The 14,780-nt window shown below is 45.5% G+C and overlaps 1 protein-coding gene across 1 annotated transcript in view; it reads left to right on the top strand.

The window, feature by feature from the left end:
• Positions 1 to 8,019: 8,019 nt before the first annotated feature.
• Positions 8,020 to 14,780, top strand: part of PTPN21 (protein tyrosine phosphatase non-receptor type 21) — a 59,470-nt gene continuing 52,709 nt past the window's right edge. The window contains exons 1-2 of the mRNA XM_080937076.1: positions 8,020 to 8,227; positions 11,742 to 12,101. Coding sequence (XP_080793202.1) covers positions 11,922 to 12,101 — 180 coding nt within the window. The 5' untranslated portion in view covers positions 8,020 to 8,227; positions 11,742 to 11,921. The remainder of the gene's footprint in view (positions 8,228 to 11,741; positions 12,102 to 14,780) is intronic.

Raw genomic sequence — 14,780 nt, 5'->3', positions numbered from 1 at the left:
TGTTGCCAGTTTGAGTGGGAAGTAGGGCCCTCTAGTGTTGAGTCTCAGCCCTGAATGTATTAGAGCACCTTGGGCCTAGAAGTTGCGTTTGCAGCTCTCAGTCTCAGCTGGGATTGCAGCTTCCTACAGGTCCTAAGTATTGGGATTTCTCAAACCGTAGTGGCATCCAGTGATTGAACTCCCAGCCAGGTGCCTGGCACACTTGGCCCTGAAGATCTGACAGGTCTTGTGACCAGGACCTGCAGGCTCTCTTCTCTGGTACTTTGTTGCTCTTTACTCTTAGCTCTGAGCCTCTTGTTACCCCTCTAAGCTCACCTTACCCTGGCTACTCTTGAACAGCCCCCCTCCCACTTCTGTCTGCTGCCTCCACACAGCTGAAAGTGGGTCAGAAAAGGGAGCTTGAGAGGAGCTTCTTGATAAGCCCGCTGTGGTAACACAGGGGAAGCTGCTCCTGAGAGTGTCTCCAGGCCTGAACTGGGATGTTTGGATTAATCACAGCTATTTGTTTTGGCCAAGCCCAGCCATATGTTGGACTAATCACAGCTTTACCTCTTAGAACCAATTACAGCTATCTCTCTGCTAGACCACAAGGAGAAGAGGTTGCCCTCTGGCCTAACAAGAAATAATTGCAGGTTTGTTTGAAGCTCTCCAAGGCTCAGGATCACAAAACTATCAGGTACAAAGCTTTTCCAACAGCCCTTGTTGGAGCCCAACGTTCAGGAGCTGGGACGATCCAATTGACTGCAGTCTTTGTGTGATTGTTTCAAGGTGTCTGTGGAATGCTTGGGACTATCTGTGCTGGTCTAAGAGCAGTCTGGCTGTTTGCTAGATTTCTTCATTTAAGGCATCCAGGGCAGCAAGAGTTCAATGGCTGCTAATAAATGTTCAAATTGTTCAAACCCCAATGTCTTTGCTGGTTTATAGGAAAATGAACATCAGAAGGTGTGCTCACAATGCAAATTGAAAGAACTTGTTGCTCGAAGTGATTTTTAACAGATTCGAAAGTTCTTTATCTTACTTGATACTAGCCCAGAAACAAGGAGGTCAACCCCTCACATACCTCATGTTATCTCCGTCCTGACAATGACCAGCCCTCCCATGTCCGCTGTGTTCTTGCCTGAAACCCACTCCCAAAACTTGGGTAACTATGTCTGCTTCATTTTCTCCTGAATTCAGCATTTTCAGTGTAAATTCATCTTTATCGTGTGCAATTCAAATTTATTTCTACATTAGATTCCTTTTAATTCTCCCTGTTCCCAACCACGAGAATCATAGAAGAATCCTTTTCCAGGATAGACATTCAGAAAGGTTTCCATTCTCCATACATTCCTCCAAGCCTTTGAGTGGTTTGGAGTATGCTTTGGCTTTGAGTCCGGTGTTAGCTTTGTGACAGGGCCACAGTGTTTGCACTCAGATTCCTGTTCCGCCTGCCTTAGCCTCTGAGGTGCTGGGATTACAGACATGCACCAACTATGCCCATATTCTTCTTTAAAAATTCTTTATTGGTTCGTTGTGAACTTCATATCAAACGCCTCATTTCCCCCACCCTCTCATACCTGCCTTCCACCCCTTGCAACTTCCCCCAGAGGGGGGAAAAAAAATCTCACTGTAGAAGCTGTCTTGTGTCCCACAGTATTCCATTTTGTCCACACTTGTTTGCTTACAAGAATAACTCACTGGATTAGTACAAGGCCTCTGGCTTCTATCATCACCAGATCTTCACCCGTGCTGCTCTCAGATACCCTGTTGTTGCCCTGTGTCGTGGAGACTGTAGTTTTGGATCAGTAGAACTAGTTCCTTCATGCACTCGAGCAGTTCATTGATGGGATAGATGCTGGCACAGGCCAATTCAAAGCCCTGGATCTGGGCCTGAGAGGTATCTGAGCTGGTTAGCCGGCAGGCCATCATGCCCTCTCTGTTGAGGCTGGCTCACCAGCAGCACCCACATCCAGGGCCAGCTCTACCTGCTGTCCAGGAGAGGTGCAGGGCCAGCTCTCCTGAGTGTTTCAGCGGGTGAGAGACATGGCCACTTAGCCCATTTTCATAATCCTGGGGCCAGCCTTTCCACCTGCCACCCTGTCCCAAGCGACAAGGAAGGGGTGGATTGTGCTAGCTTCTTAAGAGCTAGTTTCTACTAGTCAGCTCTGGGTGCATAACCAGAGGCCACAGTTTTAGCGTTTAGGACATCCATGTTTCTTTTTCAGGCATTTTCCATCAATTAGCAGTGTGAGCACAGCTTGCTTGGGTCTTAAGCTCAGCATCTCAGAAGGCCTCAACAGAGGTGGCAGACAGTCTGGATTTTTATCTGGCACTTGACTAAGGAATAATTTCATTCCAGGGTCATTATCAGGAAATGATTTCCTGGGATCTTTATGAGCAAAGGCTCCATCTTTTTGCCAGCTATGGACTAGACAGCGTGGTCTTGTTCCATGCCAAGAACCTTACCAGTATGGCTGCTCTCTTAATTTCGCAAAGATAAAGATGTGCCCCTCCTCCTCCGAAACACACCCTAGTTCCTCTGTTAAGGACTTTTGTCTCATTCAGTTGGACTTAAGTGAGTTAATTTATACCTCCACAATCCCTTGCTTTCACCATATCCATTAATTAAATAATCTACACTCCCAGGAATTATAGAAGAGTAGAAATCACAGGGCTACCTGGGATCTGGCTGCCATAGGCCCCTTGACCTGTTCTTCTGGTCTCTATAAGGAAATGAATATGATGTCCTAGGTTTTCTTCTGTGACTATCAATTTATGTGTGGCTCATCCTCCCTAGCAAAATGATAGACTGAGTGCCGTGTGTGTGTGTGTGTGTGTGTGTGTGTGTGTGTGTGTTTATTTCTACAGAAGTTCTTTCAGAATGGTAGGCATACAATAAACGTTTATCAAATACTTGCAGGTTAAAATCAAAGACTTGATTTGCAAAGGCATTTCTCCTGGGTAACTTCAGTGACCATGGAGTCATGAAACATTGATGAAACATGGAGGAGCAGGTGATAGAGAACAGGGACCCTGGAGCCCAGATATCGGGGTTTAAGTGCAGCCCTGCCACTCTCCGAGACCTCTGGTGAGGAGCTGCTTGTCTTTGGGCCTAGGTTTCCTCATCTGTAGCACAGATATCATAGTTTTCCTCTTCAAAAATGTCTTACACGGTTGAGGCAAGTTAATATTTGCAAAGCATTTCGAGCTGTGCCTGGCTCACAGCAGCACTGTGTTTGTTGATTAAAAATTAAATGCCTGCACCGAGCCAGACACTGCATTTGCAGCCAGAGCACACGGATGAGCGGGACCACGTCTCTGTGCTCATCACACAGTCCAAAAGCCAGGTAAGGTTTTCTTTGTTGTGTTGTTTTGTTTTTGTTTGTTTTTGTCTATTCTTTTATCCACGATCCCATAGCCAAGAACAGGAACATGTTTTACCATTGTTGTACCTTAAACAGGTTGGCATTCAACAATTTTGTTACTATTGGAAAAAATCTGTGTAAAAAAGAGCCAAGAGCATTTTCTTTTTAAATAGTTTTTGAAAGATTTATTTACTTATGAGTATACTGTACCTGTTTTCAGACACACCAGAAGAGGGCATCCTATCCTGTAACAGATAGTTGTGAGCCACAGTGTGGTTGGCAGAATTGAACTCAGGACCTCTGGAAGAGCAGATAGTGCTCTTAACCACTGAGCCATCTCTCCAGCTCTAGCATTGTCATTAAAAAGATATTCAGAGGCCTGTAGAGATGGCTCAGTTAGAAAAGTGTTTGCACATAAAAACCTGAAAAACCCTAACACATGAAAAAGCCAGGCGTGGTGTTTTGTGCCTCTAATCCCAGAACTTGGGAAACTAAAAAACATAGGGCTTGCTGGTTAGCTGGTCTAGTCAAATCAGCGAACTCTGGGTCCAGTGAGAGGTCCTGGAAATAGGATGGAGAGCAATTGAAGGAGATGTCAATGCCCACTTTTGGCGCGCGCACACACACACACACACACACACACACACACACACACACAAAGTCAGGTACTGTGGCATGTGTCTAGAGTGTTCCAGTACTTGGGAAGCTAGGGCAGAAGCATGAATTTAAGACCAGCATGGCTACATAGCAAGATCCTCTCCCTTCTCCCCTCTTTTGTTTTCAATTTACAAGAAGGAATTTATTTAAAGGTATTGATGACAACCAGTTTATAATTGTGGAACAGGGAAGTGCAGGCTATTTGAGAACTCAAACACATTCAGACCTCAGATGAAGAAGAGGCTGAATCATAGAGTACCCCCACTAAGCCAATGGCACTTAGGGGTTGGAGGTTGTTCAGGGTGCTTTTCTGTAAGATGCAGCTTCACAATCCACATCCTTGAAGGGCTGGAAGTTTTAGTCTTACAAAAGAATAAACTGCCCCATGACAAATGGCATATTTTTTGTCTAAGGGATAGTACGAGAGCTAGATCACAATGAACTACAGTGCCAGCTAAGAGGGTTCTTGGCTACCTTCCAAATAGAGGAGAGACCTGAAAAAGAGCATTGGTCATGAGGTCAGCAGGGCCCGAGTGCCAACCCTGGCTCTACAAAGCCCTAAGTCCTTTTAACAATGGTAGCCCCTGTGTCTCCAGCCTCCCCCAGGATTACATTTCAGTTGGCTTTTATACCCCACCCTGTGTGTGTGTGTGTGTGTGTGAGAGAGAGAGAGAGAGAGAGAGAGAGAGAGAGAGAGAGAGAGCAACTTGGAATGCTTTTCTTTTCTTAAGGTATTTAGTGACCTTGTATTTATCTCTCCAGATTGAAACAGAGGGCTCTCACAATGGTTAACTAGGTGTTATCAATCCATTTGGGTTATACCCCTGTGTAAATTTCCTTACTTACTTAAAATTATACCTTCACTAATGTCCCTGAGAGGACAGGGACATGCATTTTATCTTTCTCCATGCAACACCTGGCTTCTAACACAAATAGAGTGAACAGACGTTTTTCTTCAGTACTGACTATAAAATGGCATGTCTGCCTTTGGATCAGAAACTCTATATGCTGGGGGCCTCAGGTAAAAAGCGTTTGCTTCCCATGAGGCAAGTCTGGATACTGGAATTCAGTCTCCGGAAGGCAAGCAAAGGCACAAGGAGAGAACCAACTCCACACAGTTGTCCTCTGACCTCCGCACATGCAACATGACACCCCACCACCACCAATAATAACAGATAAAAATTGTTTTAAAAGAACCCTTAAGTACTGGAAATTACTTTTACATCAGTCACTCTTGCTATGAGGATGGCGCTGTTGTTGTAATATTTCTATAAGGACCAGGAGAACCGATCCTCAAAAATTGTTCCTAAAGAGGTCTCAGGCCTAGTAAAGGTGAGAGTCCAGGTGTGAAGGCGATTTCACCTGTTGGGTCCCCTGAAACTATGGTTACAAATAATTGTGAGCCAACATGTAAGTGTCGGGAATTGAACCAGGATCCTCTATAAAAGCAAAAATAAATAAATAAATAAATAAATAAATAAATAAATAAACAAAGCGCTCTTAACCACTGAGCTATCTCTCCAGCCCCTAAACCTCACATTTGTTGGTTATAATCTTCACCCTCTCTCCTAGGTAGCATTGTCTTTGTAGGATGAAGCAACTCCTTCAGCCATGATTTTTATAGAGAATGGTAATTTATATTATAGGATCTGAAGGACATTCACCGAGATACCAAAGCAGATTAACTTAACTCCTAAGGAAACACTGTTTTGAGGAGGAGGAGCTGGAGGGATGACTGTGGTAAAGATCGTGCACTGCTTCTGCTAAGGACCCATGTAGTGTTCCCAGCACCCATACTGGGCCTGCAACTCCAGCTCTAGGGAGTCCAGTGTCTTTTCCAGCCTTCAGAGACGTTTGTACTCATGTGCACACACCTGCCCACACAGACAAGCATCAGTGGATGACCCAAGCCCGTCTCCCTGCTTGTCACTTCATCTATTATCATTTTAGGTCAGAGCTTTCTACAGGTATGCTGAGGACTTGTTTTTAATTCTGTGTGTATAATACGCATGCGGGAGAGGAGGGTGTGTGCACACAAGTGCAGAGACAGGCAGAGGCCAGAGGTGTTTGGAGCTGGAGTTAACAGGTGGTTTTGAGCCACCTAAAATGGGAGCCAGGAACTGAACACAGGTCCTCTGAAAGAACAGCTCTCTAGCACTCTTTCTAAATTGTATCTGTATAACTCAGTAAGGATTACCTTCAATTGTAGAAGTGTCTGTGACGTACCACTTTCTGGGTAATAGGATGCAGGCACGTTCACCTGTTGTGTGCACAATAGTCTGTATCTCTGTAAGGATACAGAGGAATCAAATAACTATCTCCAGAAAAGCTGGGTGTCTAGCAGGCAGGGTGGGGCAACTTGCACTTAAAAATCTTATTGCAAATGTTGGGGTTAAACCATATCAGTCCCCTCACCCCCTTTGGTAGGAAATATTCCCTAATAACTTATGCCTAGTCACTTGCCCTTATGCTTTGCTATGGGGATGTTTCTGCCAAATTAACATGACTCGGGGGAAATGGAGCTTAAGTGCACGGCTGGTAAGTGACATCTGTAGACTGTGAAGAAGTTCAGCTCAGTTGTCGAAAGCACCGCTTGGGTTTTATGATCATTTTCTATTTTTAAAATTCTTTCATTTTCTTCCCGATTCAATTAACACGTTTTTATTTAGTGCCTACTGTCTGCCCAGTACTGCCCTCGGAATTCTAAGAGGTACAAATGAAGCCTTCACGAAACAATTTATAATATCCCTGCCAAAAGTGGCAGCCACAGGGTGGCTAGAACTTTTTGTCTTGGAAGTAGAGCCCTGGATTGAGTTGGAGAGACGTGGAGGACTGACATAAATGGGAAGAGGTCTGGAGGCGCTGCTTCCTCTTTGATGGGGGCAGAGGGCATGCTGTAGACAAGAGAGGGGCAACAAGAGTTGCCAAGGAGGCGCTCAAGACTACCATAGCGGTCTGGTAGCTGAATTTCACCTTGGGTGATCACTGGGGAAAAGACTGACAAACCCAAGGGAGAGGTAACCATGGGAGCAGCACAGAGGGAATGAGATGAAGCCAGGTGCTCACGATGAGGGTTAGCAAGAATACCGTATACTAGTAAGCGCCAGTAGCGGGGCCTAGAACGGAGTGAAACCATTCACATATATTATACTCACCTTTACTGGATAGTGATCCTTAGTCCCAGCTCATAGGAGAGGACGCAACTGTACAGAGGCTAAGGGATTTGCCAGTAAGAGTTGGAGCTGGGGTTTGAATCCCAACAGTCTGGCCCCAGAACTTCTCAATAGCTCTATTCTGCACAGAGGTACAGCTATCCTTGGGGGACCATGTACCTGAGGGGTCTTAATCCTCTGGAGTCCTGGTGGGGCAGCTCCTCAGATTTTCTCTCTGAGCTACTTCCATGGTTACACATTGACAGCAGTCCTTCCCAGGGTTCCCCAGGGTAAAGCTGAGGTAGAATTAGGGGAGATCTAGAAGGGCTTTCCTGGTCATCCCCATTTCTAGAACTCCTACGTGTCCTCTCCTGCCTATAGAGTGGATTCTGGGGAGCAGCACCTCCAGCCTGCTGCCCATTTGGGTCAGCTTTCCTCTTGTCACCGAGTTCAGAGTTCCTACAGAGAGGAGAGGTGTGGGCTTGACTGAAGGAGCAGGCGCTTAAAAGCGGGTGTGGGGTGGGCGTGTAGAAAGTCTTGAACTGTCTCCAGCAATGTACAAGAGTATTCCAGTAACCCCAGTTACTCTACAGACCACCACCTAATAATGCAACCGAGTCCTTTCTACCTGGACTCAAAATAACCTCCCCTTCACCTCTTTTTTTTTTCTCCCCTCCCATCAAAGCTCTGCTTTATTTGGAAACTTAAAATAACTGGTCACACGGTTAACTACAGCAGCGGCGCGCCCCCTCCCCGGCGGGCGGCCGCAGCTGTCCGGCCTCCCCCGCGCCCTGCCGCCCGCATTCCAACTCTCTGAGGTCACGCGCCGCCGCCTCCCCGGATCCGCGCGCCCGGCCCAAGGGGGAGGGACGCGGGCCCCGCAGCTCCGGCCCCGGTCCCCGAGCTCCCCCAGCGAGTGCCGCCGCGGCCCGGCCGGTGCGGGCAAGGCGTGCGGTCGGCGCGCGGGCCCGGGGCGCATCGGGCGAGCCGCAGCGGCTGCGGCGGCCGTGCGGAGCCCAGGGAGGCGGGACGCAGAGCCGGAGCGCGGCCCCGACCCGGCCGGAGCCGGAGCAGGTGAGGCGCGGGGCAACTCGGGCAGGGGCGTAACAAAGAGCGAAGTCTTCCCTTGCCACGCTCGCTCTGATCTCCTAGTCATTTCTAAAAGGAGTCTGGAACTTCTATTCCGGACTCCTCCGCGGATGGCTGCGGCTTATTTCTGGATCAGGGTTTGAAATCTTGGGCGTATTTGTGCCTCTCGGAATATGTGGAGTATGAAGGTTGCTGTGCAACTTTGGCAACAAGGGGCATAAAGGAAGGTCTATTTGGCAACTCCTTGTTTCGGTTTTGGAGCAAAGCGTCTTTACTCCTGGAAGAAGAATTCTTGGATCTGCAAATTCCGACTTGTGATTTCTGCAAACCCTGTTTAGATTGGCTGCTCTGAGCATGCTTGTCCTAGCCCCAGCCCCCGCGGCAGAGAAAGCCTTACGTTAAAGAATGTTAGGAAAAACGTTCTGAATCTTTATGAGCTCCTAGGGACCACTGCAGTATGTCTAATATTTGCTGGCCGATGTTTTTCCTTTTTCTTTTTTAGTTTTGGACAACAGTTTCACACTGAAAATAGTTGTTTTGTTTGTAGGCCATTTAATTATAGATGATCAATGCACAAATGTTCTGTGAGAGACACAAGATTGAATTAAGCACTAAGATATAGACGTTCTAAAAATGTCAGACACTTGCTTTTTAGTGATTATTTAATGTTAAAGGAATAATGGCAGAGCTCCTTGAACATGTGAGTGACTTGAGGTGTGGTATCTAGTGAGACTCAGAGTTAAGGTAAATTTGAGAAACCGTTGGAAGGGGATATATGGCTAAGAAAAATGAAAATGGACTCCATAACAGTGCAGACCACCTTTTGTAAACATGTGAGGCAGAATTTAATATGTATCTTTTCTTATTCTAAAATGAGATGGTTTTATAGAGAAATCATTCTGTTTTTTAAAAAGGCTATTTATAGCATTATTTTCATTTAGTAGTTGACACCTAAATCTACCCTCTCCAGAGTATTTTAAATTTCTACCTCTTGGCTGTAATATGCAAACATAATTTATGACATCATTGAGATATCTTAATCAAACGTAAAATCGTAAGCTACTAAGCAGTTATGCCACAGTTGGTTTTAAATGAATAATCAAGAAACCAGACATTCTTAGGAGAAAATGCACAGAAATTTAACAATCAAACGATAACAGTTGGTGAAATTTAAAAAAGGGAAGACATTGGCTTTTCCTCCTCCTCAATGCTGTGAAACATGACAAATCTCAGCGAAAACTGGAAATTTCAGTTTGCCTAAACAGAACTTAAGTTAATAATTAAGTTATATAGTGTTGTACACTGTGTTGAAGGCATGTTTCCATCTTTATAGTGAAGAAATTGACACATTTGACAGTATAGAAATCAGATGTCTCCCCTTTGGGCATATGAAACTTTTTAGGTATACCTTAATGTGTCAGTTGCCGCCGTGTGAAGACTGAAATCTACAACTCTGTGAGGTAATGCTTTGCATACTACTCCGTTGTTGTTTGGGTCTAGAGAAGCACTATTCATGTATCTTCTGGTTAAAAGCTTGCTTACATTTTAAAAAATATTTTCACTTTCTTGATTTCTTTTTCATTTTTGCTCCATTCATACTCTGGAGACAGCAAGGAATATTGAAAAATATTGCAGATAGGCTTTGTCTTATTATAGTACCCCTCCTCCCACCTCCAATTCTTTCTATGGAATAGTGCTTTGACCCAAGTAAGGCATTCAACAATTACTAACATACTGCTGCAAGTGTCTCCTTTTGTTCGTCCTGGCCTTCTTCAACCCCAAATTTTTTAAACTTGTCTTTCTGGAGAGGGAGGACTCTCACTAGATAGCTCCAAAAAGCAAAACAAACAAAAATTTTAGGAACCTTGATCATGTCCCTATTAGTAATACAACTCTGAATATAATTATAGATGCCTGCAATCTCCTTAAGGACAGAGACGGCTTAGGGTTCGTCTTATATTTCCTCAAGATGCTCATTACGCTGCCTTGGGCTCTGAAAGGCAGAGCACATTTGTGGAATGGAATCCCAAGACGTGAAGTTTGCCAGTCTAGGGTCATAGCTAAACCTCATTTTCTAGCTCAGCCATTCTGCAAGCCAGGTGCTGATAACCTCTGTGGCTGAGTGTCAGATGGTGAGCAGGACAGAAAGGAATAGTGGGAAGAGTGATGGAGAAAGCCAGGAGGTGGGGGGGATACAAAATAGGTCATTATTAGCTTGAAACCTAGAAAGCTGTTTCTGTTGAGGCCTGCGTTCGGTTTGTCCTGTGAGGCTTAGGGACGAATTGTCCCATCGCGCAGTCTCACACAAATAGGTAATCGGCTAGGATCCAGCCTTGCTAAATGATTTATCCTGGGAGGAAGGGGTGGAGGTGAGAATGTTGGCAGTGTGAGGGATGGAAATACCTGAAATTTTTGTCAAATTGTTTAGAAAATGTTTCTAGTTGACATACATCCCAAGTTGTTGCTCGCCCCCAGTTCATTCATCGCAGAAGTTACTATCAAGAAGCATGGTTAAAAAGTAGTATGTTTTGGGGGACTGCTGTTACGTGGATAAGGCCTGGAAATGTGCGCCCAATCTCTCTCTGCCTGAAGGACTAATGCCGGCCCCTTTAAATCCTCCCTCCTCAGATCACAGGGGGCCGGTCCTTCGGAGCACGTCCGCCCGGAAACGCGGCTGCAGGCAGAGGGTTCCGGGGCTTCTGACATTCCCGGTTGGCCAGGCAACGCTGCTTGTGCTTTTCTCCCTGGGGAGGGGACTTGGAAAATCGCGAGCGGCGCCCCCCCGCTGCCTGGCTTCGTGGGCTTGCCCAGCCTTGCCTGTCCTCTTTAACCAGATGGTGTTTAAGGCCTCGCCCTTTTCTGTAGGTGAGCGCCCACAGCTTCCTTAGGTGTCCCTGCTCAGGAGAGAAGTTCAGAGCAAGCTTATTAGAACTTCTATTATATGGTTCGAGAACTAGCATCACTAGTGCGCTTATAATTTGTTTATACACAAATCTTTGTGGTGATGTTCATAATGAACCAGAAGGGACCTTAGACATGCTCGTTAAGCTCTTCGTCCCCGTTGAGCCTCACAGTTGCCATATGGTAGTTAGAGGGGATTAGTCTCCCCATTTGGAGTTCAGAGTTAATTTGCCTGGAGGACTGGTTCTCTTGTGCACTTAACAAACACAGGAACCGAAGACACCTGAGTACTAAGAAACTCAAAAAGAGTTATCCATGAAAAACAAACTAACAAATTCTGTACCTCCAAACTAGCAAGATGACCAGTAATGCTTTGTAGTTAGTTATAGAGGTGCTGGACTTTATCTCATTTAATTCTAACCAGCAAGGTCTGGTGAGGTGGAATAAGGGGTGGGGTCTAAGCCTCAGCCCCACCCCCAGCCCGCGAGATAAACTGTCCTGCCACCTCCCTGCGCCTGTTAGAGCCTTATTCCAGCAGAGAGGCAAAAGCTATTCTTTATTCTCAGTTCCATCTATTTTTATTTTCGACTTTCCTCAGCGCTGGCGTGGATGTTCCCATCACTTGGTCTTTGGAGACTCCGTTGCTTTTTAATGGCAGCAGCGGCTGTTGGGTGAGCAACTGGAGACTAGAGTTTATTTTAACGAGAGGGTCGCTTTTGCTTGGCACCATCACTGCTGGATTGGTCCTTCCTGGCCCTTCCACTGTTGAAGGGAGAAGATGCCGCTGCCATTTGGATTGAAATTGAAACGCACCCGGCGCTACACTGTGTCCAGCAAGAGCTGCCTGGTTGCACGGATCCAGCTGCTCAATAATGAGTTTGTGGAGTTCACTCTGTCTGTGGAGAGCACTGGCCAGGAGAGCCTAGAAGCTGTGGCCCAACGCCTGGAGCTGAGAGAGGTAAGCTGAAAAGGAGGCTGCAGGTTTTTCTGGCTTGTTTTCACTCCTTACCTCATGGTCTACCTGACACCAGAAGCATGTGCTTCCCGTCTGTGATTGCAGGGTGATGAATCTGAAAGCCCTCCTCCCAGTGAGGAAGAGATCAGAGCAAAAGCACCCATGGGGGTGCTCCTAAAAGAATTTACAGTGTAGCTTTTGAACGTTTCTGTATCCTATGTCTCTCATAAAGGTTGTGGACAATAAATTGTGCATGCATTTTGCATTATCCAAGTTCTCACTTATTATTAAATCCCAATTTCAGGTCGCTCTGACCAGTTTTCATGCATGCACGTATGTATTTATTCATCTGTACAACATATATTTTTCTATTTTCTGTAGGCCAAGAGTCATACTGCTTGAAGCTTGAAATTTGATTTTCTTACCAACTAGTTCTATAACCTTAGGCACATTACTTGAGATCTCTGAGCGCCAGTTTCTCCATCAGAATTGTGACTCTTAACAGTGGTGCCTATTCTCAAGGTGGTTGTGATTTAGTGTGCATGTTTCACCATGAGCACCAATTCTCAACTATTACAGTAATCATAGGAACTTGTGCCCTGGGAAACTCCTCAATTAGTGAGTAGAAAGCTGTTGAACTCTCAAATATCCCCAGGATGTCCTAAATTTAAAATCTTTTGTGAGTCCTGTTAAAAGAAAGCACTCTAAATGTGGGACCCTCCCCATGTTTGGCTCTCTGGACCAGAGGAAAAGAAACCAGGTCTAAAATACTCTTGTTATACTCCCGGCTGGGAATCCCACATAAGTATTGTATAATTCATAAACAGTCAGGAATAGATAAACTTTGCTCTAGGGAAAAATTAGCTGATTATTTGGTATTGAAAACCTATAAGTGCCTAATGCATATTGAGAGGTAGCTACCAGGAGTCTAGTGTTGAGACCACTGAGAAGGCAGGTGTGGTGCTTGCTCTAATAGGAGCAGGGTGGGACAGCAGAGGGAAAGCTGCTTACACAAAGCAGTATCTGACCTATGACCTCAGTGCTAGGACCATGGTCCTATCAGGCTGCAAATCACTGTTCCTTAAAAGTAACAAAAGCATTTCTCTGTCCTTTAAGGATTTAGACCTACCTTGATAGTCTAAAGATAAGATAGGCTTTTAAACCAAAGTGTGTTTTTGCCTCAGCCTGTCCTCTCAAGGATGATTTAAATGTGGTTCAGGTGAAGACAGTAGCCACCTGCATTTCCTGATAGAGAAAAGTGAGTGGGGTGAAAGCTGGGGATATTTAGGACCAAAGAACAACTGCTGGGAAGAATTAGCCAAGAGCTGGAGTTGGTACTCAGGTTATCAGTAGATTTGCGGGGGAGGGGGAGAGTTAGTCAAGAGCTGGGGTTGGTACTCAGGCTACCAGTAGATTTGGGGGTATGTAATTAAGAGAGGAAACATGAAAGAGCTGGGCTCAGCTCGAGAACTAAGACACTAAGTTTGAGGTGCCAATCGGTACTACTTGGTCTAACTGGAGATGTTGAATGGAGAGGTAGGTATGCTTTTTGGAGGGCCAGGCAGGAGATTTCGGCTGAAGGAAAGAGGCTTGGGAATCTCAGTCTAGCTGGGAGTGGTAGCCAGGATAGAGGTAAGGCTGTCCAGGGAGAATTGGAGGTGGGACAGTAGAGGAGAGAGAGCCTTGGAAGACATTTAATGGATTGGAAAAAACCCAAACCAAACCAAAAGAAAAACAACCTGGGAAAGTGGACCTCTGTGATTGTCTTTCTTATGTGCATTGATTAGGTTGCCTTTGTATTTTCTTCACTTATTTCTGTTCCCAAACCCCCATTTGTCTTTCTAATTTCCTCCACAGATTTTATCCAATTATACCACGTGTGCTATACAGCCTCAGAGAATCAGCTCCTTAAGGACTATGTTTTTTATGTTTGTAACCAGAGCATAAAGTGTGCTCAATAAATTCAGGAAGAATTGAGCTTGCCAGCATGTATGTTTGTTTGTTTGTTAGTCAAGAAACTCAGGGCTGGAGACATGGCTCAGAGGTTCGGAGAACTGACTACTTTTGCAGAGGAGCTGGGTTCAATTCCCAGCACCCACATGGTGGCTCACAGCCGCCTGTACAGTCTCTGTGGGTACCAGGCATGAAATAAACATGCATTATTTAGACAAAAGTCTTGCACACATAAAATAAGTAAATCTTTAAGAAAACGACAGCAACCCAGGGAAATTGTCATCTTTTGTTAGAGGCTCAGCCTGAGGAATCCAACAACTTTATTCAGCTATGGGTATACCCTCAGCCCAAGTTACCTTCTCTTCCTCCTCCTCTTCCTCCTCCTTTTTCTCCTCCTCGCCTCCTTCAGAAATGTTACTGTTTTTGAGAGACAGTCTTATGTAGCTCAGGCTGGCCTGGAACTGACTGAATTGCTTCTCTCTCCTGCCTGGGCTCTGTAGTGTTGGGATTGTAGCAGTGTGCTGAGTGATTGTCTCTGAGGACAGTTTTTAAGAGTAGAGTACACAGGGAGAGGGAGACAGAGAGAGAGAAAGAGACAGAGAGAGGGGGGAGAGGGGAGAGGGGCAGGCATAATCCTTAGGGGAATGTCTTTTACTTGGAAAGATCATTCACTGCTTCAGTAACAACAACAGTCATGGTTAGAAAGTTTAGCAAACTTTCATTTGGAAA

This window comes from Micromys minutus (assembly GCF_963924665.1).
Source record: "Micromys minutus genome assembly, chromosome: 1".
Classification (NCBI taxonomy): Eukaryota; Metazoa; Chordata; class Mammalia; order Rodentia; family Muridae; genus Micromys; species Micromys minutus.
Note: the sequence above shows the minus strand (reverse complement) of the source record. Positions and strands in the feature narration are given on the sequence as shown.